This window comes from Felis catus, chromosome C1 (genome assembly GCF_018350175.1).
Source record: "Felis catus isolate Fca126 chromosome C1, F.catus_Fca126_mat1.0, whole genome shotgun sequence".
NCBI classification, from domain to species: Eukaryota; Metazoa; Chordata; class Mammalia; order Carnivora; family Felidae; genus Felis; species Felis catus.
Window position 1 is genome coordinate 19,906,920 of NC_058375.1, and position 27,899 is coordinate 19,934,818.

The 27,899-nt window shown below is 44.3% G+C and overlaps 1 protein-coding gene and 1 long non-coding RNA gene across 6 annotated transcripts in view; both read left to right on the forward strand.

Moving 5' to 3' along the window:
• RPS6KA1 (ribosomal protein S6 kinase A1) overlaps positions 1-1,292 on the forward strand; it is a 53,192-nt gene extending 51,900 nt beyond the window's left edge. For all 5 annotated transcript variants that reach the window (XM_006934428.5, XM_023258342.2, XM_006934429.5 and 2 more), the window contains one exon: positions 318-1,292. In XM_006934428.5, coding sequence (XP_006934490.1) covers positions 318-440 — 123 coding nt within the window. In that variant the 3' untranslated portion in view covers positions 441-1,292. The remainder of the gene's footprint in view (positions 1-317) is intronic.
• A 3,650-nt stretch (positions 1,293-4,942) lies between these two features.
• LOC109502167 lies at positions 4,943-26,867 on the forward strand. Its single transcript, XR_002160587.3, has 4 exons — positions 4,943-5,500; positions 6,428-6,495; positions 25,510-25,688; positions 26,608-26,867. It is a non-coding gene; the product is annotated as an uncharacterized LOC109502167 (long non-coding RNA).
• Positions 26,868-27,899: the final 1,032 nt, after the last annotated feature.

Genomic DNA, 27,899 nt, shown 5'->3' on the forward strand with positions numbered 1-27,899 from the left:
GGGCATCTGGTGGTCCAGGCCAGGGTTCCATGGGAAAGAACTTGGGTGGCATAGCCAGGAGGTGTCATATCTGTCTGTCCTCAGGGAGCCCCAGTCTAACATGCAAGAGTGTCAACAGTCCTCTGGGGGACATAGGCTCTGACTCTGAAGCCTCCAGTGTGGTGGAGGAGGCAGGACTAATGACCATGAAGGAACGCCAAGGCTGAATTAAGAGATGGCTGGGCGGGTGTGGAACACAGAGAGGCTGGGGAGCACACATCCCCCCTCCCACCTATACCTCCCACCGTTGTGATCTGACCTCCCACCCTCTCTCCCAGGGAGCCATGGCAGCTACGTACTCTGCTCTCAACAGCAACAAGCCCACCCCCCAGCTGAAGCCCATCGAGTCCTCTATTCTGGCCCAGCGGCGGGTGAGGAAGCTTCCGTCCACCACCCTGTGAGAGGCCAGGGCGTCCAGGCCGCAGGGCGGTGCTAGCTCGATGGAGGCAGCGTACTTCCCAGAGGGAGCAGGCCTGAGTCACGGGGCCAGAGGAAGCGGAGCCCCCGAGGGACCCAGGAAGCAGCCAGCCCGGATCACCCCCAATGAGGGTGTGAGAAGTGCCTTCTCCTTCCCCGGGATGGACTCTTCTCGGCTCATGCTCTGCTGGTTGAAATCAATTCACTGTACAGACTCTTACCTTTTTTTTAAGGGAAAAATGGCATCAAACTGCCATGGATTTTTACAAGATCCATTTGCCTTTCTGGGAGCAGAAATAGCCAGTGAGGCCCCAGGAGGGGCACTGAGTCATTCTAGGGCTCTCTGTGGCTGAGACTCCTTAGAGCTTTGGCATCCTCCCCCGGGGAACCCCACGATTGGCCATCTGTAGCCATCTGCACATACCTCCAAGGCAGTCCAGCACCACCTTCCAAAGCCCTTGGCTGTTTAGCAGAATTTGCTCTATCCGCAGTCAGCTCCTTTTCCGTTCTGTTCTGCTGGGGCAGGGGAAGGGTCTAAACCTCTTCCTGCTAGAAGAGAGGACCAAGACTCCGTGGCTCCCAGCTCCAGGCACCAGCATCTACACCGGCCCTGCCAGTGGGTTCCCTGCAGTGAGATTGGGCAGCCCCAGGAGGAGGATCGAGAAAGCACTTTTTGGCTGACTTGTGTTGGAGTCTGCTACAGGACAGAGTTCGCAGGAGGCCTGTGGGGCTGGCCAAGAGAGGCAGGGGCTCTTTTTCATTTCTTCCTCAGCTGGTATCTCAGGGTTCACCTGTCCATGGCCTTTCTAATAAACTTTCAGTTGAGTTGAAGCACACTGGCCTCTCTTCTCATCCCTGAATTTGCCCTCTCTGCTGTTGGGTGTTGAGGACTTTGCAGCCACAATGGGCCAGGGCCAGCGAGCCCAGCTGCTTAGAGCTCAGGTCACTTGGGGAGCAGGTGGGACTCCCACCGGGGGTTCCCATTATGGTATTGGCGATAGTGACGGTGTTATTAGCCACCAGTGATCAAGTGTCAGGCACTGTGCCTGGGTCTCACGTGTATATTTCATTTGATCTTAATGTTGTGAGGTAAATGCTCTTCTTTCATTATCTCCATTTATAGATGGGGAGACGGGCCGAGAGAGGAGAATGACATTTTCTCCACAATAAGTATTTTCTGAGCACCTGCCCTGGCCCTGCTCCAGACACTGGCGAACCAGGTAGAAAATAAGGTCATTCGTTGTTTTCATGGGTCTTCTCTCCTAACAGGGGAAATGGGCAAACTGAGGTCAGCTATGGATAAGACGTATGCAGAATTAAATTGGGATGCGAGGTGGCATGATCAGGAAGACCTCCCTGGGGTCTTCTGAGGTGACCCAGAAGCTGAGATTGAATGATAAGGGGCTGTCCAAGACCGGGAGACAGGGTAGTGTCGGGACAAACGCCCCAAGGGGGAAACAGCCCGAGCATGTTCAGGGAAGGACCAAAGAAAAGGCGATATGGCTGTGCTATCAGGGCCGGAGGTTTGCATGAGATGAGGCTGGAAAGGAAGGTGGGGCCGGTCATGCTGGGCTTTGTGGCCCAGGGTAAGGAGTTAGGGTTTAGTTCCAAGAGGAAGCAGGTTATAGGCTACTACAGTGGCTCCGATAAGAGATGAGGTGGCCTGGACTAGGACGGTGAAGGAGGCGATGGGGAGGAGGTGGGCAGGTAGGATATGCTTTGTAGGTAAAGTAGACCGCATTTGCTAGCAGTTTGGGTAGAGAGGCTAAGAGAAAACGGAGATTCGTGAGATCTTCCAGATTTCTGACTGGAGCAGTTGAATACTGAGGGGAAAGTTGTGGAGGAATAGGCTTGAGACGCCTGTGGGAGATATCTTTAAAGTCTCCAAATAGAAATGTCACCTAAGAGTCATAACCAGAAGTCGGAGTTCTGGAGAGAGGTCTGGATTGGAATTATAAATCTGGGAGTCATTAGCTTGGAAGAAATTTGTAGAGCCAAGAGGCCGGGCTTTTCCAAGAGTGGCTCACGGACCAGCAGCGGCGGCGTCTGGGAACTTGTTAGAAAGGCAGGATCCCAGGCCCATCCCCAGACCTACTGAGTCAGATCCTACATTTTAACGAGATCCGCATATGGTTTGTGTGCACACCAAAGTTTGAGAAGTGCTGTTCTGGAGACTGAGAGCAGAGAAGAAAAGGGACCGCCACTGAGCCCTGGAGCATGCTAGCACTTCGGGGCGGCACAGAGAAGGGAGAGCCAGCAGAGGAGACAGCCAGCGAGCGAGACCTGCCAGTCTGGCAAGATTCGAAGCCTTATGAACCAGGGCTTTTGCTCCTGTTATGTCTCAGCCTTCCCACTCTGCAGGTTAGAAAACCAGGGCCATAGAAGTGAATAAATCCTGTTAGGATAGAAGGAGTTTCTGACCCTAGCAGCCCAGCTTCAGAATTGGCCTAAGCATGCGGATTCTGAGCTAGCCACCTCCCCATAGGAGCAGAGAAGGCAGTAGTGGAGTCCCAGGGGCTGAGGAACCCTCCTGAGCACCCACTGACACACACAGTGCTGAGCCCCTGACCTGGGTATGTTCCAGTCCCCTAAGACTCAGTTTCCCCAACTGTGCAGTGAAACCAACATTCCCTGTCCTGCCCACCACCCAGGGTTGTTCACCCTGGACCCCCTCGCCCCACCTGGAATCCTGGGCATCATCCCTGACTCCTTCCCCCACTTCCCATCCAATCTGCATCCTGACCCCATCAATTCTGTCTCCTAAATATTGGGGGGGATTTATCTCCCCCTCTCCATCCTCCCCGTCCTCATATTTTTGTTCTTTGCCACAACCTACTAATTCCCTCCAGTCTTTTGTGTCCCCAACACCCTCCATTTAGAATTACAAATCTGGGGGCACCTGGGTGGCTCAGTCGGTTAACCATCCAACTTTGGCTCAAGTCGTGATCTCCTGGTTTGTGGGTTTGAGCACCGCAGCACAGAGCCTGCTTCAGATCCTCTGTCTCCCTCTCTCTCTGCCCCTCCCTTGCTCATTCTCTCTCTCTCTCTCAAAAATAAACAAACATTTAAAAAATAACAATTAGAATGACAAATCTGACCCAGCAACTGCCTGGATTGGCTCCTCATCGTCCACAAGATGGAGCTCAGGCTGACAGAGTCCTGTGGGATCTGGCCCCTGCCGAGCATCAGCTCTCAGAACCTGCCGTTCGGCTGCTCACAGAACCTGAACTTGCCATGCTCCTGCCTCCCCTGGATTCCGCTGCGACATGTTCTGGTTGACTCCTACTCATTCTTTAGGAAAATTTGAATGACACTTCCAAGAACCCCACAGACTCCGGTAATCCTCCTTTGGGATCCCCAGACACGCTCATCATGCTCCCTTTCTTTGTACATCACACTGTTTGGAAAAAGCTGATGATGTCTTCCCCCCACCAGACACACACATCAGACTGTGAACTTGAGGATGTGGACGTGTTTTGTTCATTTCTGTACCCCAAGCACCAAGCATCAGGGCTGGCCCACAATATTTTGGTCCTTAGCTAGCATTTGTTGAATGGGTGAGCACAAGACAAAACAGGAATAGGGACTTGATGGTGGGACTGGGGGAAGCATAGAACCTATGTCCTTGGGGCGCCTGAGTGGCGCGGCCGGTCGGTTAAATGCCTGACTCTTGGTTTCAGCTCAGGTCATGATCTCACACTTCATGGGTTAGAGCCCCACGTCGGGCTCCGTGCTGTTGGTGCAGAGCCTGCTTGGGATTCTCTCTCTCTCTCTCTCTCTCTCTCTCTCTCTCTCTCTCTCCCTCTTTGCCCCTCCCCTGCTCGCTCTGTCTCTCCAAATAAATAAATAAACAAACTTAAAAAAAAAAAAAAGAAAGAAACTATACTCTCAGAGTTGCAGGAGACTGGAACTGCATCTGGGGAGGAGGAAGAGAAGCTGGTGCTCTGAGGCCCAAAACAGTCCGTATTGGCCCCCGGCACCAAAGGGAAGAATCAAGAACCAGGAATTGGTGATGGGTGGGATGGGAGCCCATAGGTGTTTACTTAGCAGCTAAACTCTAAAGCACAAAATAACTCGCCTCTCTGAGCCTCAGTTTCCCCACTTGCTAAACGGGATATAATTCATGTCCATCTCATCATGTCACCTGAAGATCAATGAGCAAATGAATATGCATACGTTTAGGAAATTAAAAGTGTAGCTTGTACCATTAAGCTTGTTCTAATGTTCCCAAAGTCAAGACAGCTCCCCAGGACCTCAGTGGATTCCAGAAACACAGTTCGCCACCAACAGCATCTCAGCCAGGAATTTCCTTCTCTGAGGTGCTGACTCCCTGGGCAAAGCCCACTGATAGAAATAACCTGGCTTGGGGCGCCTGGGTGGCGCAGTCGGTTAAGCATCCGACTTCAGCCAGGTCACGATCTCGCGGTCCGTGAGTTCGAGCCCCACGTCGGGCTCTGGGCTGATGGCTCAGAACCTGGAGCCTGTTTCCGATTCTGTGTCTCCCTCTCTCTCTGCCCCTCGCCCGTTCATGCTCTGTCTCTCTCTGTCCCAAAAATAAATAATAAACGTTGAAAAAAAAATTAAAAAAAAAAAAAAAAAGAAATAACCTGGCTTGGGGGGAACAAACTGTGAATCCATATGTCCCTAAATTCCAAAGTCACTCTTCCCTCCTCATGTGAAGGAGATATGATCAGTTCCGATTCATACATGGGAAAACTGGGGCTTGGAGGTTAAGTAGTTTGCCCAAGGACACGGGTGAGTGGCAGAGCAGAACTCAAATCAGAGTTTGTGTGATTCTGAAACTCTCTCAACAGAGTGTGCTGTCCCACCTCTGTGCTTCTGAGAATGTTCAAAGTCTAAATGTTCCACAGATCTGCCGGGTTATCACTCTTCCCCTCAGCCAGCCATGTGATCATAAACGTTCCTATGATATGGGGTCGGCTCTCAATTAGAGGATGTAGTTGTTAGTTCCAGTTCCCAGCTGGCAAAACAACGGAGAACACGCTGGGAAATGTGGGGAGTTTCCTACAGATGGTCTCAGAAGGTAGTGAGTTCCCCATTGCCTGGGCTTCACACAGAGAACTAATGAGATTTGTCAGGATCTTACAGGAGATTTTTGTTCCCAGCCGGGGACTGTTTAGATAGCCTATGTGTCTCCTCTTGAGTCAGGGACCCACATTCTCAACTGTTGGCACAGACATCAAAGTCCCTGAGCGTTTCTTGCATTTTACCCCCTTTATGTACCATGTTCTCCATGATTGTTTCTAAGACAGGCAGCCTCAGAAAAAAGGGTGGTTTCCTACATATGTTAGGTATCCAAACATTTGGTACTTTGGTTAACGCTTGGATTTCTCTGACCCAGCCCTCATAAAAGACTGCCAAAGGACCTGCCAATCTGTGATTTGGCCATTCATTTAATGGCCGTAATAGTAGGAACGATTTATTGAGTTCCTTCTTTACACGGGGCACGACATACACAGGCATCTACCCCCATTTTTCAAAAGAGGATTTTCACCGATTCGAAAAAGGCGAAAAGTGAAAATAAATAGTACTGAGTGTTTGTTTGCAGTGAGCTCTTATAGAGGCAGTGCTCACCCCAAAGCAGCCCCACCAAACTCCTCCCAGGGGAGCTACACTCAGCATCAACCCACTATAGGTTTGTTTTTTCTTTTTTTTACATAAGCTCCACACCCAGCTGGGCCTTGAACTCAGGACTCCAAGATCAAGATTGCGTGCTCTACCAACTGAGCTAGCCAGGCTCCCACAAGCTACCATAGCTTTGAACTGGGTCTGTGAACATCTGTGCTTGATTTCGGTTTGTTCTGTGTATCCGTTAGCAAGATGGGTCCTACAGTATCAGAGAAGCCTAAGAGGTTATTTTTGGCGTCTGGGAAAGCTAAAAAAAAAAAAAAAATTCCATATACATTAACGTTAATTGTTTCTTCACTTTACATGTCACTTTGGCTTACAGAAGCTTTCATAGAAACATTCGTACTTTCGGATAGTGGAGGAAACCTGTACTCAAAGCAATCTCATGAGGTAGGTATTGAAATTTCCATCTTATGAGGCTAAGAGAGAAAACTTGCCCACAGTCCCCCAGCAAGGAGATGACTGAGTCAGGTTTTGAACCCAGGTCTATTTGGCCCCAGATCTCATAGTATACCACCCTGATGCACAGGCTGAACTTCATCCCACAGTGACTCACAGAATCTCACAGTCAAAAGGGCTCTCGAAGACCTAGACCCAAGCTCCGCCCACTACAGGAATCTCCCATAGATGGTTATCCTGTTCTGCTCAAATACCCCCAGTGACGGAGACCCCACCACATCACAAGGCAGTCCCCGCACGGTTGGAAAGTTCTTCCACTTTGACTGAGGTCTTCTGAGTAGCTTCTATGTCTTGAGGGGGTTCCCACTACCTCCAAGGGACTCAGGGGAGAAATGACTCAACAGTAATAGGAGAGAAGTCTAAATGAGCACGCCTGCTCACCCCCAGGGCAGTAGCTACAGAAGCAGGCAAAAGGTTGGCGCTAAGGCTGTGTCTCCGTGAGAGAAAGACCCTGTGAGGTGAGCAAGAGGGCCTCGTGGGCCATCCCTCCACCCCCAGCCCCCAGGCCCATGCAGTGGGTCCCCACCTGTTCCCTCCTGCCTTGACTCCTGCCCAACTCATCTGTGAAAGCAGCAGCGAGTTAGTAGTGGGAACAGCACTGGATGTGGAGTCAGACCTGTAATCATACTCTAGCCCCAACACCGACCTGCCGTGTGACCTTGGGCAAGTCACTGCACTGCTCTGAGGTTCCCTCAACTGTCAACTGTCCAAGGGCTATTGTGAGCATTAAAAGCTGGTGTGTAAAGTTTCTTCCCAGTTACAAGCTTCTCAGTTACAAGCAAACAGCAACCAAAACGTCTAGAGTTCTGGTTAAGTGCAGACTCTGGGGTTAGGCTATCCTGGTTTTTGTTGTTTAACTGTTTGCTTGACATACAGGCAGTACTGGGTTAGAATCCAATTTTGACCGCTTATCTGTGTGACTTTGGGCAAGTCCTTTAACTTCTCTGCCTTGATTTTTCTCATCTTTAAAGTGGGGATCGACAGTGGTGTCTTCTCCTTGGTGAAGGTAAAATGAGGTAATGCATCAGAAGCATATAGCCCAGGGCCTGACACATGCGAATTACTTAAAGTACTTAACGCTTGTTGACTACTGTCCATTCCCTCCTCCCAGAGCCCCTCAGTTGTCTCTCTTTCTCCCTGTCCCCACCACCCTTTTAAGTAGAGGGAGCCACGCCCAAAGCCTGGAGAGAGGGCCATCCATCCAAGCATCTTTGCCCCCCAGGGAGAGGATAGAGCCCTCTCTTTTTTCCCCTCCCACCCCAGCGCCTCTCTCTGAGTTATACTTCATGTGTGTGACTCAGTCTGAAACTTCTTATTCTAAATAATTTCCTGTTTCTCTTTCCTTCTTCTGCTCCACACCCACTGCCCAGGCTGTGGGCCAAATTGAGAAATTGAGGGGCAGATGACACATACTTGAACTGGGCCTGAGGGCTGTACTTGTGATGGGCCTGGAGTCACTCATTCCTACCATCACGACCAGCTTTACAGTAATCAGACTATTTCCATGGGCTTCAGAGAGCCCTCGAAGGGGATTAAATTCTCACCTGGAGGCATGAGTAGAGGGTTGGAATCAGAAGGCACGAGACTGAAGTAAAAACCTAACATCAGCCATGACTAGCTCTGTGGTCTTGGGCAAGTCATTTGGCCACTGAGTCGCATTTTCCTCATCTGCAAACCATCCTCAAAGGGTTATATGAATCGAGGCTCTGACAGAGATTAGGTGTAGAGCAAAGGGTAGCCAACTTGCAAGAATGCTTGGTAGAACCTGCAGAGCTAGGTGAGACCCTCCAGAGCCAGAGGATCTTAACTCGGGGTCCATTAAGCTTCCCAGGAATATGGAAATTATATGCATCTGTAAAACAGCATATATATTGGTATTTTTCTGGAAGGAGAGGGTACAGGGTTTTCAGCAGATTTTGAAAGGTGTTTGTGACCCCCTAAAATGTTAACAACTATTGCCTCCAGGAGAGCACATAACTAGCACTTTTACTTTACAAGTACTCAGGACAGGCTTTCTGTCCCAGCACTGGGCATGAGTTCATGCAGAAGACATGAATGTTCTGGGCACTGACGATACAAAGATAAATCCTCCTTGCCTTTCTGGAGCACTGCGCGTCAAAGAGGTTAAGTCGGTTAGCCAAGGTCACCCACTTCTGAAGGAAGCCCACTGTCAGGATCGGACCCCGCTGTTAGGATTGGAACCCCAAATCTCTGACTGCAAAGCCAGCCCCTGTGTGTCTCCGTAGAGGGCCCTCCATGTCTGTTGCGTGCCAGAGTTCCCTCTGGTCCTGAGACCAGCAGGAAAAGCCCTGGAGACACCAGGAAGGAGCCAGATTGAGGCTAGGGGCACACCTGGGTGGGGGTGGGGGGGTTGCTCAGGAGCTGCCTGTGGGTGGCAGGTCATTGACTGTAAACAGCCCTATTGTGAGCTGACTTGGGGGGGGGGGTTCCCTTCCTAAACTCCACCGCAGGCTGACAGACCAAGAGGAAATTCCACATGTGTATTTATATCAACCATACTGAGGTTTGATTTACAGTAAAAGGCACACACTTTGGACAGTTGAATGACTTTTGACAAACACACTGGTGAAGTCCTAACACTCTCGAGATCTAGAACATTTGCATAACCCAGAGAATTCCCTCGTGTTCCTTTCTCAATCTCCCTCAATGTCAGAGACAGCCACTATTCTGATTTTTGTCACCGCAAAGTAGTGTTGCCTGTACTAGAACTTGTACACATGGAATCGGAACAGCCGGTGCTCTTTTGCGTCTGACTTCTTTTTGTGCAGTATCATGTCTGTGCAGATCCATCCGTGCTGTTGCGTGTATCAGTGGTTCGTTCCCTCTTGCTGCAGAGTAAGTACTCCATTGAGTGAATATATCACAATGGATTTAATCCATTCATGAGTTGATGGGCACTTTTCCACCCAGTCTTGGGCTAAGAGGAATATTCATGTAGGATCTTTGTGTGGAAAAATTTTTCTTTGTCTTGGGTTAATATATAGAAGTGGCATTGCTGTGTCACAGAGTGGGTGTACGTTTAACTGCATAAAAAAAATTTTTTTTTCCAGGGGTGCCCAGGTGGCTCAGTCGGTTAAGCATCTGACTCTTGACTTAGGCTCAGGTCATGATCGCACGGTTTGTGGGTTCAAGCCCTGCGGCAGGCTCTAGACGAGAGCCTGCTTGTGTTTTCTCTCCCTCTCTCAAAGAACAAAACAAAACAGAACCTTTAATTAAAACAAAAATTACGGCTTCTCAAAATACATTTTACACTATGACCAGCAATGTATGAAAGTTCCAGGTATCTTAGGTATTATTAGTCTTTTCGGCTTTAGTCATTCTAGTGAGTGGGAAGAGGTTTCCTTTTGTGGTTTTAATTTGCATTTCTCTAATGACTAGTGATGCTGAATATCTTTTCATGGGCTTCGCAGTTATTCTGATATTTTCTTTCATCTGTTCAAATCTTCTGCCCTATTTTAAAAATTAAGTTGTCGATTGTAAAGGATTTGTTGTATATTCTGGTACAAGACCTTTGTCAGATACACGTATTGGGACTATTCCAATCTGAGACTTGACATTTTATTTGAAGAGCAGAAGTTTTTAATTTTGGTGAAATTACAATTCATTTCTCAAATTTTATTTTTGTTTCATGTTTTCCTATCCAAAAAGTTTTGTTGTTGTTTTACCTGTCTAGTGGTCACAAAGTTGTCTTTTAAGGGAGACCCATAATTTTTTTTAAGTTTTTTTTTTAATGTTTTATTTATTTTTGAGAGAGAGAAACAGAGTACGAGCGGGGCAGGGACAGAGAGAGAGACACATACACACAGAATCTGAAACAGGCTCCAGGCTCTGAGCTGTCAGCACAGAGCCCGATGTGGGGCTTGAACCCATGAACCATGAGATCATGACCTAAGCCGAAGTCAGATGCTTAACCGCCTGAGCCACCCAGATGCCCCAGGGAAACCCATAATTTTAATGAAAATTGTACCTAACAACATGAGAAAACCTAAACAGTGAGAAATTAAATAATTTACTCAAGGGCCCACAGTTAGGAAGAGACAGAGTTAGGATTCAATTCAGGTCCATCTATCTTGGAATTCTCTGCTCCTAACATTTACTACTTTATGACTTCCATAATTTCAAACCCAGGTGATGGTTATTCTGGAAATTTTAAAGATCTGTCAGGTTTTTATTGAGATTGCATTAGATCTATAACTTAATTTGAGGAGCATTAATATTTTAACAATATTGATATTTCCAATTCATGAACACAGTGTATCTTCATCTGTTGAGATTTTATTTAATTCTGTAGATGTCAGTGTTGCATATCTTTTGTTGACTTCATCCTTAAGAATTTAATATTTTGAGTAATGTTGTCAATGGCATTGTTTCTTAAATTTCAATGACCAATTGTGTGTTGCTTTTTTTTAAGAATACAATTGATTTTTGTAAGAATACAATTGATTTTTATATATTGACCATGTACTCTGCTATTTTGCTTAATTTACTTACTAGTTCTAATAGCTGTTTTTGTAGATTCCTTAGAATTTTCCACATAGACAATCTTGTCCTCTGCAAATAAAGATAGTTTTATCTATTCCTTTCTGATCTGTATGTGTCTCCTTTGTTTTTCTTGCTTATTGCATTGGCTAGAATCTCTGGAACAATATTAAATTTTAAAACATTTTTGCCTTATTCTCAATCTTAGGGGGAAGCATTCAATTTTTCCTCATTATATATGATGTTCTCTGTGGGATTTTCCTAGATGTCCTTTATCAGGCTAAAGTCCCTTCTCTTCCTAGTTTGCTGAGAGTTTTGATCACGAATGTATTTTGGATTTTGTCAAATGCCTTTTCTGTAGCTATTGAGATGATCATATGTTTTTTGTTGTTTTTGTTGTTTTGGTCTTTTGATGTAGTGATTGATGTTAAACCAACATTGCATTACTGAGATACACAGCTATTCCGGTTATCTATTTCTTCTTGAATGAACTTTGGTCGTTTGTGTCTTTCAAGGAATTTGTCTGTTTCATCTAGGTTGTTGGCATCTAATTTACTGGCATAAAGTTGTTCATACTATACTCTTATTATTTTTTTAAGTCTATTTATGTATTTTGAGAGAGAGAACGAGAAGGGAAAGAGCAGAGAGAGGGAGAGAAAACCCCAAGCAGGCTTCACACTGTCAGTGCAGAGCCCAATGCAGGGTTCAAACTCAGGAACCGCGAGATCATGACCTAAGAGTCTGACGCTTAACCACTTAACCGCTTGACTGAGCCACCCAGGCGCCCCTCCCTTATTGTTACTTTAATGCCTGTGGTATCTAGAGTCAAGTCCCTGACATGTCTCAGTCCAGATATTAGTAATTTATGTCTTTTCTCTCTTTTTTTTTTTTTTCCTGATCAGTCTGGCTAGAGATTTATCAATTTTGCCGATACTCTCGAAGTAGGTTTTGGCTTAATCAACGATTTATATTGTTTTTCTATTGTCTGTTTCATTGATTTCTGCTCTTAAAATCTGCACTTCCACTGGAAGCTGACTAAAACACCAACTCTGCTTCATTCTCATAAGTTGCCAGTAGAAATGCCTCACCTTTCTGGAGGGCAATAAGGTAATAACAAAATGTTTAAAATGTGTATGAAATGCGCACATTCTTTGCTTCTGAAATACTACTTTGAGGAATTTATACACTAGGATACTGGAAAATAACAACTGACAAGGGCAGGGAGAGCAGCCCTTGATTTGTAGCCTTTACTGATTTCGTGATATAAATGTTCCCACAATGGCCAATTTGAAGCTACTAACATAAGTGTGTAGTTGTGAAGCAATGCCCACAGCTGGCTCTCAGGAGCCAGTACAAATAGGCTCCAGAATACCACTGAATTTATGTTAAAGAGAAAATTAGGAATAAGAGTAAGAAATTATGTACAACTATACCCCACAGCATTATTTTATTGGTGGGAAATTGGTCAAACTTAAATATACACCAGTGATGCAAAAAATGCAATATGGGGGGCGCCTGGGTAGCCCAGTCAGTTAAGCATCAGACTTCGGCTCAGGTCATGATCTCGAGATTCCTGGGTTCCAGCCCCACGTCAGGCTCTGTGCTGACAGCTCAGAACCTGGAGCCTCCTTCAGATTCTATGTCTCCCTCTCTACCCATCCCCCACTTGTGTTCTCTCTCTCTCTCTCTCTCTCTCTCTCTCTCTCTCTCTCTCCCTCTCTCTCTCTCAAAAATAAAATAAAACATTAAAAAAAATTTTAACGCATTATGGTATAGCTAGCTGTATGATGATATATTATGCAGACACAAAATTTTGTTTGGGAAAACTATTAAGAACATGGGGAAATATTTATGATATAATGTCTTAAGCAAGTGTAATACAGTATAAGATTAATTTATTTTTACAATTTTATACATATAGGAAAAAAAAACCCAAATGATAGACAACAAAATATTAACAGTGATTCTTTGTATTTTTTAAATATTTGACAAACTTTCTAAAATGAAGCTACGAGGGGCGCCTGGGTGGCGCAGTCGGTTAAGCGTCCGACTTCAGCCAGGTCACGATCTCACGGGTCCGTGAGTTCGAGCCCCGCGTCGGGCTCTGGGCTGATGGCTCGGAGCCCGGAGCCTGTTTCCGACTCTGTGTCTCCCTCTCTCTCTGCCCCTCCCCCGTTCATGCTCTGTCTCTCTCTGTCCCAAAAATAAATAAACGTTGAAAAAAAAAATTTTTAAATGAAGCTACGAATCTAGGGAAAAAAAAAAAAGCGCCACAAACTCCTAAGTAAAAAAAATTGTGTGTGCCCTAAGTACGTGTCCTAAGAATTGAAGAGGTAGGGAGACTCAGAAGTAGCTGACTGTTCCTATGACCACAGTCATAGAGCCACTTTCCTTCTTTCAGGATCTCAAAGGAGAGTCTTGACTAATCCCCACAGCCTTTGTAGGGACACTATGGCAAAAAGAAAATGATTTACCGATCCCCAACTAAGAAGCTAGAAAGCCTGACTAGGGACAGGCAAGTGTTCTGATTGCCTAAAAAGCAACGTGTTTTAGAAAAATGAAATTTAAAAAAACGAAAAATGAAATTTATTATGCTGTACATTACAGTGATGTTGGCATCTGCTCATTTGTCAGTCAACAAATGGGCACCTACACGACACCAAATTTTTTGGAGGAAAAAAATATGACTTTAGTTTGGTATTTCTTAAAAGGCAATCTCTGTTCCTTCCTCCCATTTACCACACACTAAGCACTTTACTAGAGGCTTTAAAGGCTTTAACTCATTTAATTATTAAAAACAACACACACACACACACAAATGAGGGACGCCTGGCTGGCTCAATCAGCAGAGGAGGTGACTCTTTTTTTTTCTTTTTCTTGTTTTTATTTATTTATTTATTTATTTATTTATTTATTTATTTTGAGAGTGAGAGTACAGCAGGGAAGGGGCAGGGGAAGAGGAACAGAGGATTTGAACTGGGCTCTGCAGGGGCGCCTGGGTGGCGCAGTCGGTTAAGCGTCTGACTTCAGCCAGGTCACGATCTCACGGACCGTGGGTTCGAGCCCCGAGTCAGGCTATGGGCTGATGGCTCAGAGCCTGGAGCCTGTTTCCGATTCTGTGTCTCCCTCTCTCTGCCCCTCCCCCGTTCATGCTCTGTCTCTCTCTGTCCCAAAAATAAATAAACGTTGAACTGGGCTCTGCATTGACAGCCCGATGTAGGGCTCAAGCTCATGGGCCACAAGACCATCACCTGAGCCGAAGTTGGGTATTCAACCGACTGAGCCATCTAGGTGCTCTAGTATGTGACCCTGGACCTCCAGGTTGTAAGTTTGAGCCCCACATTGGGTGTAGAGATTACTTAAAAATTAAAAAAAAAAAACAAAAAAAACAGAAAAGGCGGGGCCCCTGGGTGACTCACTTGGTTAAGCGTCCAACTCTTGATTTCAGCTCAGGTCATGACGTCACAGTGCATGAGAGGGAGCCCCCGGACCCTGGTTGAGATTCTCTCTCTCCCTTGCTCTCTGCCCCACCCCCACGTGCACGTGTTCTCTCTCTCTCTCTCTCTCCCCCTCTGTCTCCGTCTCTCTCTCTCTCTCAAAAATAAATAAACTTTAAAGGGGCGCCTGGGTAGCTCAGTCGGTTAAGCATCCGACTTCAGCTCAGGTCATGATCTTGCGGTCTGTGAGTTCAAGCCCCGCGTGGGGCTCTGTGCTGACCGCTCAGAGCCTGGAGCCTGCTTCGGATTCTGTGTCTCCCTCTCTCTCTGACCCTCCCCCGTTCATGCTCTGTCTCTCTCTGTCTCAAAAATAAATAAACGTTAAAAAAAAATTAAAAATAAATAAACTTTAAAAAAACAGCAAAGGAGATATTATTATTTCCATTTACATATAAAAAAAACACTGGCATGTCAGAGAACTTTAATCAAATGGTATAAAAGAACTTAAATCCCTTAATCAATAGTTCATGTTTACTGAGTGCCAATCACTGCACCAAATGCTTTATTAGTATTTAATGCCTTTACTTACTTACCTATGGAGAGAAGGCTTTGATTATACTCATTTTACTTATGAGAATGAGGTTAAATTATCTGTGGGTTAAATTACCTACTGAAGATCATCCTGTTGGAAAAATGATAATTCTGGTACCAGAACTGGTCTTAGCATTTGAAGACCTGGGTTCAAATCTTGTTTCTATTTTTTTTAATTTTTTATTTTAAAATAATGATTCTCCCCCCCCCCCCCATGTTTATTTATTTTAAGAGAGAGAGCACGAGTGGTGCTCGAGCAGGAGCAGGGGAGGGGCAGAGAGAGGGAGAATCCCAAGCTGACAGCACAGAGCCTGATGCAGAGCTCAAACTCATGAACTGACTCGGGGCTCGAACTCATGAACTGTGAGATCATGACCTGAGACGAAACCAAGAGTCTAACTCTTAATCAACTGAGCCACCCAAGCACTCCAAATCTTGTTTTTACAATGTGATTTTGGGCAAGCCGCCCAACAGCTCTGAGATTTAGTTTAGCTTAGTTTTGTTTTGTTTTATGTTGTTTTGTTTTGCTTTGCTTTAAGGTTTTTTTGAAGTTTATTTATTTTGAGAGAGAGAGAGAGAGTGACTGAGCTACCCAGGCACCCCTATCATCCCCTCTATATTACACCTACTTTGCAGAGGTGTTTCAGAGGACCAAGTTAATTAAATAAAGTGCCCAGCACCATGTTTGGCGTAAAGCAGTTGTTCAATCAATGGTAATTATTTTATTTGTTAGGTGCTGTAGGCAATGTTCCCTCGGCCTGTGTCCCACCTGAGTCTATTTCCTCCTCTTCCTGAACAAGCAGGCAGCCAGACTACATTTCCCATGTTCCCTAGCTGTTAGGTGTGGCCATGTGACAGAGTTCTAGCCAATGGGATGTGAACAGACATACTCTGCCAAATCATCCTCTCCATGCCCTTTCTTCTTCCTGTGGTTTGAAGAGTCTGGGCACTTTGGGAGCCATGCAGTGAAGATGGGCAGAGCCATGAGGTGGACAGAGCCTGGGTTATTGAATCACTGCTAAAAAGAAAGTCACATGTCAATCAGGGACACTTGTTTTGGATTTTATGTTAGCAAGAAAGAAACTTGTTTTGTGGGTTGGTTTGTTTTAGCACTAAGTACTACTGGTAAGGGATCAATGAAGGGTCCGTTCTCATTGTTGGCAATCCCCAGGCTCCAAGCATCACAGGTCCTGTCTTTGTGGTCCTGAGAAGTCCACACACAGGGGCTGGCCAGGGTAGTACTGCTCACCCCAGACCTCTTCATGCCCTGCATCACCACTAGACACCAGTTATCAAATGATAGAAGAGCCAAGGACTGAACTCTGCATTCTCCTGGAGACATGATCTCCACCTAAAAAATTAAGGCTCTGATGATAACATTTTGACGTTGGCAGGTTTCCAAAGGAAAAAACTCTGAATGGGATGGTGGGGTGCCTCCCAAGCCATATTCCTGTGAAGTCCACCTGCTCTCTGGTAACTAAACTCTCTTCCTCACAAACCTCCTATGGCTGTGTTTCCAGGTTTCCATCGAAGGCTTTCCTCCAGAAAGCCTTTCTTAACCATTTGAGTCCAATTGCTTGCTCTTATCGCCTCTTATTTTTGTTGTTTGCAACACTCCTTTCACTATTGCTTTTCCATCTTTTTTCTTATTCTTCTTTGCTATTCCTTAACTGTGTGAGCTACTTTTCTTAACTCTTTGAGACAGAGAAAAATGAAGGAGTGAAGTAGAAGAAACAGTGTCCCATGGAGAAATCATCAGAACACAGAAGCAGAGTTATTATCCCAGTCTGTTATTTACCAGCTATGTGACACTGGGCAAATCACTGTCCAGAGAAATGAGGGATTAAAACCCAACCAATGGGGGCGCCTGGGTGGCTCAGTCGGTTAAGTGTCCGGCTTCGGCTCAGGTCATGATCTTGCGGTTTGTGAGTTCAAGCCCCGCGTTGGCTCTGTGCTGACAGCTCAGAGCCTGGAGCTTGCTTCTGCTTCCGTGTCTCCCTCTCTCTCTCTGCCCCTCCCCTGTTCACGCTCTGTCTCTTAATAATAAATAAACGTTAAAAAAATATATTAAAAAAAAAATAAAACCCAACCAATGGTTCTGTTTGTTTGAAAACCACTAAAGCCCCCTTCGGGTTGTTTTTTCCTTTTCAAACCCTGTGAACTACAATCAAACCACATTTGCTGATGGGAGCAGTGGAAGAGAGTGGAAGGAGTGGACGAGATTTGAAGTCAGTTAGATCTAGGTTGGGATCTCAAATCCACAGTTCATTAGCTGTATGGCCTTAAGTAAATCGCTTTCCCTTTCTGAGCCTGAGTGATGCTGCTTCTCCCTTTCCTCTTTCCTCTTCCCTTATACCCTTTTATTCCTTTCGTTTCCTTTCTATCCTTCTATTTTTTAAAAAAATTTTTTAACGTTTATTTTTTTTTTAATTTTTTTTTCAACGTTTATTTTATTTTTGGGACAGAGAGAGACAGAGCATGAACGGGGGAGGGGCAGAGAGAGAGGGAGACACAGAATCGGAAACAGGCTCCAGGCTCTGAGCCATCAGCCCAGAGCCTGACGCGGGGCTCGAACTCACGGACCGCGAGATCGTGAGATTGTGACCTGAGCTGAAGTCGGACGCTTAACCGACTGAGCCACCCAGGCGCCCCTATCCTTCTATTTTTGAAATCAAATGTACTGTTTTAATTTTCATATAATAAAACACACCCATTTAAAGTATACAGCTGGGGGTGTTGTTGGGCTCGTGCTGAGCATGGAGCCTGCTTAAGATTCTCTCTCTTTCTCTTTGCTCCTTCCCCCCACTGGGGCTCTTTAAAATAAAGAAAAGAAAGGAAGAGAAGAGGGAAAAAAAAGGAAGAGAAAGGAAAAGAGAGAATAAAATAAAATAAAATAAAATAAAATAAAACACCCCAACCAAGATATGGAACAATTATATTAGTCCCCAAATTCTCTCATTCTCCTTTATTGTTAATCTCTCCACTCCCAGAAAATCACTGATATGCTTGATGTTACATAGGGTTGCCTGTTCTAAAATTTCATGTAAAGGGAATAATATAGTATGTACTCATTTTTGTCTAGCTTCCCTCATTAGCATAATGTTTTTGAGAGTCATTCATATTACTGCAGAAATCAGTTTCGTTTGTTGCTGGATAGTGTTTCGTTTTATTATATTTATTTATTTATATATTTATGCTGTAAACATTCATATGCAAGACTTTTTATAGACATATGCTTTTATTTATCTCAGGTAAGCATCTAGGAGTGGAATTGCTGGGTCATAAGTTAAGCGTATGTTTCATTTTATAAGAAACTATAGAGCTGTTTTCCAAAATAGTTGTAGGTACCACTTTACAATCCCACGTGGCATTTGAAGGTTTTAGTTGTTCGATTTCCTCACCAACACTTGGTATTATCGTTCTGTTTAAGTTATAGCTATCTGATGGATGTATACAGATATCTCATTTTAATTTTTTAAAAGATTTTTTCTTTTCTTTTTTTTAATTTTCTTTTTTATTTTTTTAAATTTACATCCAAGTTAGTTAGCATATAGTGCAACAGTGATTTCAGGAGTAGATTCCTTAATGCCCCTTCCCCATTTAGCCCATCTCCCCTCCCACAATCCCTCCAGTAACCCTCTGTTTGTTCTCCATATTAAGAGTCTCTTCTGTTTTGTCCCCCTCCCTGTTTTTATATTAGTTTTGTTTCCCTTCCCTTGTGTTCATCTGTTTTGTCTCTTAAAGTCCTCATATGAGTGAAGTCATATGATATTTGTCTTTCTCTGACTAATTTCACTTAGCATAATACCCTCCAGTTCCATCCACATAGCTGCAAATGGCAAGATTTCATTCTTTTTGACTGCTGAGTAATACTCCATTGTATATATATCCCACATCTTCTTTATCCATCCATCCATCGACGGACATTTGGGCTCTTTCCATACTTTGGCTATTGTTGATAGTGCTGCTATAAACACGGGGGTGCATGTGTCCCTTCGAAACAGCACACCTGTATCCCGTGGATAAATGCCTAGTAGTGCAATTGCGGGGTCGTAGGGTAGTTCTATTTTTAGTTTTTTGAGGAACCTCCATACTGTTTTCCAGAGTGGCTGCACCAGCTTGCATTCCCACTTTTCTTTTATTTTTTAAAGGTAAGTAATCTATATACCCAGGGTGGGGCTCAAATTTATAATCCTGAGATCAAGAGTTGAATGCTATATGGACAGAGCCACCCAGGCACCCCTCATTTTAATTTTTTTGATGTTTTATTTATTATTTATTTTTGACAGAGACAGAGCACGAGTCGGGGAGAGGCAGAGAGAGAGGGGGAGACACAGAATCCGAGCTGTCAGCACAGAGCCCGACATGGGGCTCGAACTCATGAAACGTGAGATCATGACCTGAACTGAAATCGGACTCTTAACCGACTGAACCACCCAGGCGCCCCACCCCTCATTTTAATTTTAATTTGTATTTTCCTGATGCCTAATAAATGTTGAGCACCTTTTCATGTGCTTATTAGAAGTTCCTGTATCTTCTCTTGAAGAGTCTGTACAAATCTTTTGCCTATTTCTCATTGGGTTTTCTTATTATTGAGTTGATGAATTCTTTACATATTCTGGATACAGATCCCTTGTCAGAAATATATATTACAAGTATTGTCCCCTAGTTTGCAGCTTGCCTTCATTTTCTAAATGGTGTCTTTTGAGGCGCAGAAGATCTTAACGTTGATTAAGGTCTAATTTATCAAGTTTTTCTTCTATAGTTAATGTTCTTGTTTTGTTTTAAGAAAACTTTTTCCATCCAAGGTTTCAAAGAGTTTCTGTTTTCTCGCAAAAGTTTTAGCATTTGTGCATAGGTCTATGATCCATTTCAAATTATTATTTTTTGTATGCCATGAGATAAGGGTTAAATTTGTTTTTTCTCCTTAGGTACATCAGTTGCTTCAACACCATTTTTTGAAACAGACCGTCCTTTCTTTGGCGCTTTTGCTGAAAACCAATTGGCTGTATGCGTGTGCCTCTGTTCCCAAACTCTATTCTATATGTCTTTATAATACCACACTGTTTAATTGCCATAGCTTTATAATCTTGATATCAGGTAGTTTAAGTCTGCTTCGCCTGTACATTTTTTGTATTTTCTCTTCTTCGATTTTGTGCAGTTTCACTATGATGGGATTCTTCTCTTTTTAATATTGACCCAGGAATAGAATTACTGGGACCTAGACTATAGACAAAATGAATTTGACCGTGTAGTGACAGTTGCTCTCCAGAATGGCTGCACTAATTTAACATTCCCAGTAGAGCCCCTATATTTTTCCCATTTTGGCAGACACTTAGCATTACCTAGCTTTCTAATTTTTGCCAGTCTAAGGTTATAACCTAGTATCTCCATGCTGTTTTTAAAAGCATATTTATTGAGATAAAACTGATAAATAATGAACTGCACAGAGAACAATTTGTTGAGTTCTGACATTTGTGTACACCTGTCAAACCATCTTCACAAACAGATAATGAATGCATTCTTTACCCCCCACCCCTGCCAAAAGCTTCCTTGTGCCCCTTTGAGTCTGAGCCTTTTCATTTGCAAAATGCAGCTCAGTTGTGAGGACATGTGGTGTGACCTTAGTTTGAGTTCTGGCACATAGAAGGTGCTGGGGAAATAGGGCTAGAATAAATGCAACCGCACAGCAGGGTCGATACATGTAAGGCCCTGAAGCCAGACTGCCCGGATTCAAACCCATCTCTGCTATTTGTTACTTGGACAAGTTACTCCGTGAATCCTTTTCCTTATCTGTAAAAAGAGAATCCTAACGGGATACCTACTGACAGGATTGCTATGAGGATTAAAAGAGTTAAATTTTTTCCCATCGCAGGTAATTGAATGATTTTAGCTAGATTTTTTTTTCTCGAAACTCTGAAAATATTCATTAGCACCTTCTCTGACAGGTAGGGGTTTGGGACTCCAGCTCCGTAGCCTCTGAGTTCAATGTGGTCTCTAGGAACTCTTACAAGTCTGGTCCTGTAAGGTCCAGGACTTAGGCGGCAGTGGTAATTCTAGGAATGGCCGCAAGGGGGAATAGGAATTTACTCTTGTGAACTGTGAGAACAAGTCAATATTTTTTATCTACCCACGTGGAAATAACAATATTGATATCTGAGCAGCGGCTCCTTCTTAGTATGGCGCATCCAGGGCTTATGTGAGTGGTTCATTGTTAGTGTTTTGCCCATCCTGAGTCTCTGTGGTTGAGCATTATAATGCACATACGAACAGGAGGACTAATCAACAGCCTTTTGGAGAATAACCTGTTGAATAAGTAGCAATTGTAGTAATAGTGTAACCTATCCTATAGGGTAGTTATTCTTATTTCTTTTTTCTTTTTTCTTTCTTTTTCTTTTTCTTCTTTTGAGAGAGAGAGAGAGAGAGAGAGCGCATGAGATGGGGAGGGGCATAAGGAGAGGGAGAGAGAGAATCTTAAGCAGGCTCTATGCCCAGCACAGAGCCCACTATGGGGCTCGATCTCACCGTGAGATCATGACCTGAGCCCAAATCAAGAGTCAGATGCTTCCCATATTGAGCCACCCAGGTGCCCCAAACACACCTTTGGAGTAAAAGGGACTAGGTTCAACTCTGACTCTTCCAAGTGCCGTGTGACTTTGGATAAATTACCCAGCCTCTCTGAGTCTGTTATTCGGGTGTAAAAAAGTTAAATACATACACTTTATTCATAGTGAGTTTGTGAGGTACAAATAACCGAGCTTTTATACAACATCCAAGAGTTTCTAGCATATAGTAGGAACTGAGAACAGGCTTAGGTGGATGCCGGGGGAGCCTCAGAAGGAGACCGTGAGACAAGGATTCCTGGATAAGAGATTTATTAAAGAAATGTTCCGGGGTGCCTGGGTAGCTCAGTCGGTTGAGCGTCCGACTTCGGCTCAGGTCATGATCTCGCAGCTCGTGAGTTCGAGCCCCGCGTCGGGCTCTGTGCTGACAGTCTGGAGCCTGGAGCCTGCTTTGGACTCTGTGTCTCCCTCTCTCCCTGCCCCTAACCCACTTGCATTCTGTCTCTGTCTCTCTCAAAAAATAAACATTAAAAAAATTTTTTTGGGGGGGCACCTGGGTGGCGCAGTCGGTTAAGCGTCCGACTTCAGCCAGGTCACGATCTCGCGGTCCGTGAGTTCGAGCCCCGCATCAGGCTCTGGGCTGATGGCTCAGAGCCTGGAGCCTGTTTCCGATTCTGTGTCTCCCTCTCTCTCTGCCCCTCCCCCGTTCATGCTCTGTCTCTCTCTGTCCCAAAAATAAATAAACGTTGAAAAAAAATTAAAAAAAAAAAAAAAGAAATATTCCAAGTCAGTAAGGGTGTAGGAAAAGTGGGACAGGGAAGAAGCAGCAGCAGCCAAGCAAACGAGATTTCAGGCAGTTGCAAAAAGCACAGCTTAATCCCTCAGGGAACTCAGGAGTATAAATTCTACTGGAGACAAGTAAACTGGGCTCTCATTCAAACTCTCACATCCAATTAGTCATTTGCTGAAGACGAGGGCAGGATCAAAGCCCTTCTGGTAGCCTGAGGACCACCCTCCTTAGAAGAGCCTCAGGTACTGGTTATTAGAAGCAAAAGCAAACAGGAACCAAAGGAGGGATGGGATGGACTGGTAAGAGATCTGAGAGGATCTGGGATGAGCAAGAATAATAATAATATCTACTACAGGGTTTGGGTTTTTCCCCTCCTTTCGGAAAAGCTGGGCTTGAGTCCTAGCTTTGCCACTTAGTACAAGATTTGTAATTCCTAAGGAGCTTTTCATCTAGTGAAGGAGTCAGATAAGGAAATCAAAAATTACCTAACTCTATGATAAGTGACATTATGAAAGCGTGGGTGGGGAAAGGGAGCCATTGGTAGGAAGGAGGGTATGGCCAGTTGGATCAAGGGGCAGGGTTTCAGGGAAGGTCTCAAGAGAAGCTGATGCTTAAACTGAGTTCCCAAAGATGGGGACAGATTTATCAGGCAGACAGCGAGAAAGGGCGTTCCTGACAGAGGGAACAGCCCAAGCAAAATCAAAGACGTGTGAAATAGCCTGACAAATCAGACTTGAAGGATCAACACGGAGACCTTGGATGCCAAGACTAGGGGTTTAAACTTAACTCCATAAAGCAGTGAGAGCCACTGAAGGATTCTGAGCTGGGGAATGGTTTGGCCAACCTTGCATTTTAGAGTGATCACTCTGGCTGCCACTAGTGTGAACAACGTGGAGGAAGAGACACCCCAGACAGGGAGATCAGACAGGAGACGTTTAGAATAGCCAAATCAAGAGCTCAAGGGAGGCACCCATAGAACTTGGATCCCTGAATGGAGAGTGGTGCCTTTTACCAAGATTACAAAGTATTCTTTTGCCAAGAGTGAGGGGGGAAATGAAAGGTTTTGTATTTTCCCTGTTGATTTCAGACAAGAAACCAGGGTAATGGATAAGACTGGGGAGAACCTGTAGACAAAATTAATTATTAATAACAAATCATATGGAATATCACATTCCTCAAAGTACTTTCACATCCATTATTGGATTGATCCTTGAACAACCCTGGGAGGGGAGGGAAGCAATTGACAGATAAAAGGCTAGAGCCCTATAGAGCTGAAGTGAGTTGTGATGGTCAGGCAGGATTTGTGGGAGTTTTAAATGTTTTTTAGTAAAATGAGGAATGAATAAGAACCTTGGCATCTTTTAGGGGAAACGAGTTTTCCCTCCATTACACAAGCTAATATATACTTGCTAAAGACAATTTGGAAAAGACTAAAACCTAGGAAAAAATATTTAGCCCCTTATGGCCTCACAAAGAATTACCAGTAATATTTTGGTGTGGCTTCCCCCCCTCCCCAAAATTTTTTTTTTCCATGCTTAGGATTCTTATTTTAGGTTTAATCTATTTATTTTGAGAGAGAGTGAGAGAGAAAAAGCATGAGTGGGGGAGGGGCAGAGAGAGAGGGGGAGAGGGGAGAGAGGGGGGGAGAGAGAGAGAGAGAGAGAGAGAGAGAGAGAGAGAATCCCAAGCAGGCTCCGAGCTATCAGTGCAGAACCCGACGCAGGGCTTGAACTCACCAACCGTGAGATCATGACCTGAGCCGAAATCAAGAGACAGCCGCTTAACCGACTGGGCCACCCAGGCACCCCTATGCTTAGGTTTCAATCTGCTTTTTTTTTCATGTTGTATTATAATATAAGCACTTCATCGTGTAGTCATAATTTTTTAATATAATTATTTTTAACAGCTTCAGAATATTCCAAGTGGATTGTTTTGACTAATTACTAATTGGCAGATATTTGGGTTGCATATTTTAAACATTTTTTCCAACATAAAACGATCTTTGTGATGAACAGCTTTGCGCACACGGCTTCTTCTGAATTTTGAATTCATCCCTTAGAACAGGTTTCCAGGAGTGGAATGACGAAGTCAAGGTGAAGAACGTTCTCCCCCTCTTGATAAAATATTGCCAGTTGTTTTCAAAAAGGATTATACCGGCCTTTCTTGGACTCTCCATAAGTATTCCTGCTATGAATCCCATTTTTGCTACCTCACAATAATAAAAAGAGAGTGACACTCTTAAAAGAAGGAAGATTTTAGCTATGCCAAAAGCCTTCAGTCAGCTGAGGGACATTCTACCTCATCCATCTCGTTTGTCTGCTGTTATTTCTCTTTTGACCAGCAGATGGCAGGATAATCCCACAACAGGTGGTCATGGCTTAATTTAATTGCAAGGAGGAGAAAATTGCTTCTTTTCCCACATGTATTTCTTTCCTGAGATAAACAGCAAGTAGGGCATCTGCCTCCTTATTGGAAGTAAGACATGTAAGAAGGTGGCTTTTTCAGCAAGGAATATCAAGGTAGCCGATATAAATTCTGAGCCTTAGGTTATATTGTACTCTGTACAGAAACAAATTTCTCAGAAAGAAGCAAACGGAGGTTGAAATTCCACATATTCTAGATTTCGCCCAGTTGATAATCATAAAAAAAAAAAGTTTATAGCCAGAAAGTCACAGAGGCCCTCCTGTTGTAATTGTTAGAGTTTAGAGTCAGTGGGAACACCCTCCTCACCCAGGGGATTTTAAAAGCCAATCCCACCCTCTCGCCACAATTCTCTTTTCCCATCCCTTCACAAAATTGCCAGGGTAATTGACTCTTAGATGAGATGAGTTTGACTTTCTACCCTGATTTTGTAACGAGTTCTTTTGGCGAGGTTCTTTGTTTGAAAATGCACAATAAAAATGGCTTTAGAATGACTTCAGAGGATTCTTTCTTTTTCTGGTGCCAACAACAGATTCCAAAGCAGCTATTATTCGAGGTGGGTGATAGGATCCCTTGAGACGGTTTAAGTATCGGTTTTCAAAGTGCTTAGGAACCTGAAATGTCCTGTATGGTATATTTGCAGGTGCATAATTGGCCAAGTGCTCCAGGGGTTCTAAAGGCTGCCTTCCTGTAGTCGGAATAGACACATTTAGCCTCTTACTGAAATTGAAGGCTGCCACGCCGATAACAAATCTGATTCTAACTCTCCCATGTCACCGCAGCCCAAAGGTGCCTTTGTCTCCTAGGAGAAAGAGGTTGGAGGTAAGTGAATGGCCCTTAACCAGAGCCATGTACAAAACATTGCTAAGGAAAACTTTTGTCCTAAGAGTGTAGGTTTAGGCTGTTGTGTGCGAAGCAAATTTGCTTTGTTCTCAGCCAACCTGCCTGAACGCGAGTATTGCGAGTTGGCTGGAACTGGAGAGCAGCAAACTGCTTTAAAAGCGGGCTTTCAGTGGGAAATTTTCAACATACAATGGCTTTATTTTTGTTAGGCAGAACTCCCCAACCTGGCTTTTTTATTGCGCTAACCAAAATAAATCTGGATAAACTTAAAAGGCTGCCTTGATGTCAGGAGAAAATGGATATTGTCTCTCCTGAACATGTTTGAATGGGAGCACATAATCCTAGCTACATCCAGATAAGAACCCACCTCCTCCCGTAGAAAGCTTTCCTGGAATGGAATACCACCAAGAGTATTCACTTTGCGGCCTGACGGTTCCAGCCTGTCTTACTAAGACTTCCAAAGAAATAGTTTGCCCACTCCTTCACTCTTCCATTTGTAGTTAATACTTATGTGTACTTAGTGGTGTTCTGAGCTCCTTTTATTTCTCAAGTCCCCTGGCGTTTGATGATACCTGTGCAGCAGGAGTTTTCATCACAGCAAATGCAGGGTGGTGTTTAGTGGAGAAGGGGCGAGGAGAGAGGAAAAATCACCTATGCATTTTCCTGAGTCAGTTGACTTGAGAAACCAGTAGTCTCCATTTAAGATTCAATGTCTTTAAATATTAGGGTCCCTGGTTATGAAGACGTGGGTGAAACTGCTTCCCTCAGACAAACCTGAGGTGGAGGATGTAGGTGTCACATATAAATCAAAGAGGTGCCTCTCAACAGGGAAGATTTAATCAGCGCTCCTTCCCAGGATCAGCTGCCAGGTTTGAACATTTACTTGTCTGTGTTCCAGGCAGGAGACACTGCTAATTATGGGAGCAATTCCCATGGATACAGAGAAGAATTGTCTAAGCTGGGGAGTCAAAGCTCTGATCGAGAGGGTGCTGAGAGGAAAAATGCCCCCAACATTCTCAGAGGAAATTCCAGAGTTGTCTAGGGACATGCCTTCTCTGCAGGAATGCCCCATATATCTGGCATTTGAAGATCTGGAAACAGGTTTTCCTTTACCTTCCTAACTCATGCACTAAGGATCCCTGTATTTGAGAAATGGAATTTGAAAAGTGGTCTCTTTTATTCAAACGTTATCTGATAAGGTTATTTTGAAACAAACAAAACCAAAAACCAAAACCCAGGTTTTACCCAGAGTGATTCTCACAAATGACAGTACCTGAAAAGAGGCAGACTGGGCCATGGGGGCAGCCAAATGGCACGAGCACTTGAAACCTGTTGTCTTATCCTTGGCAAAGATACCACCTGATCCATTCTGCTGTACGTAAAGCAAGCTGTGTCAAAACTTACCTTTCTTGTGACACAAAATCTACATTCGCAAATGAGCTTCTCCAACATCAGTTTGAATTTATGTTCTGCCCCTCCTCTTTCTCCATTATGCAGAGCACCTGCTCCCTGTCCCTCCCCCACTCCTCCAGCTGTCTGTCTGTCTCATTTGTGTCAATTAAGAATTCAATACTGCTTGATTTAATTGAATGACTTTCCCTGTATAGAATCCCAACCACAGATAGAGCATCGCCCATCACTCCCATTGCCCAGAATAAAAACTCTAAAACTCCAAAGGCATGCAAGGGTGCCTTAGAAAAGAGAAGGGGTCCTTGCTGGCTTTCCAGTGAAGCCAAGGAGGGCAAGACAGGATTCCCTGGCAATATCAGTTATGTAGTTGGTGGCCTACCAAAAGGCAGCATTGCATAAGCCAAGATCATTTGGGTCCACTCAATTTAGTTAAGGATTTCAGAAGTGGTTCTTAAGGCTTAGAATTCAAAGAACCAACTGGAAGAAATAAACTTCCACACCACTTCTTAATTTACAAAGTGATTTCCCATCCTCAGAAGACTGACTTTGACTTTCTGTTTCCTTAGTCTTTGAACAAATAGGCTTTGTTCTTTAGTCATCTGCCTCTGTTCATTGAGCACCTACTATGTGCCAGGTGGTGTTCTAGGAGCTGAAAACCATGTTCTAAGAACAGAAAATAAAGTTCCTGTCCTCATGGGACTTAGATTCTAAAGGGTGTGTGTGGGGGGGGGGTGCCAAACAATAAATAAAATAGTAAAAGGGATTATAAAGAATCAGAGA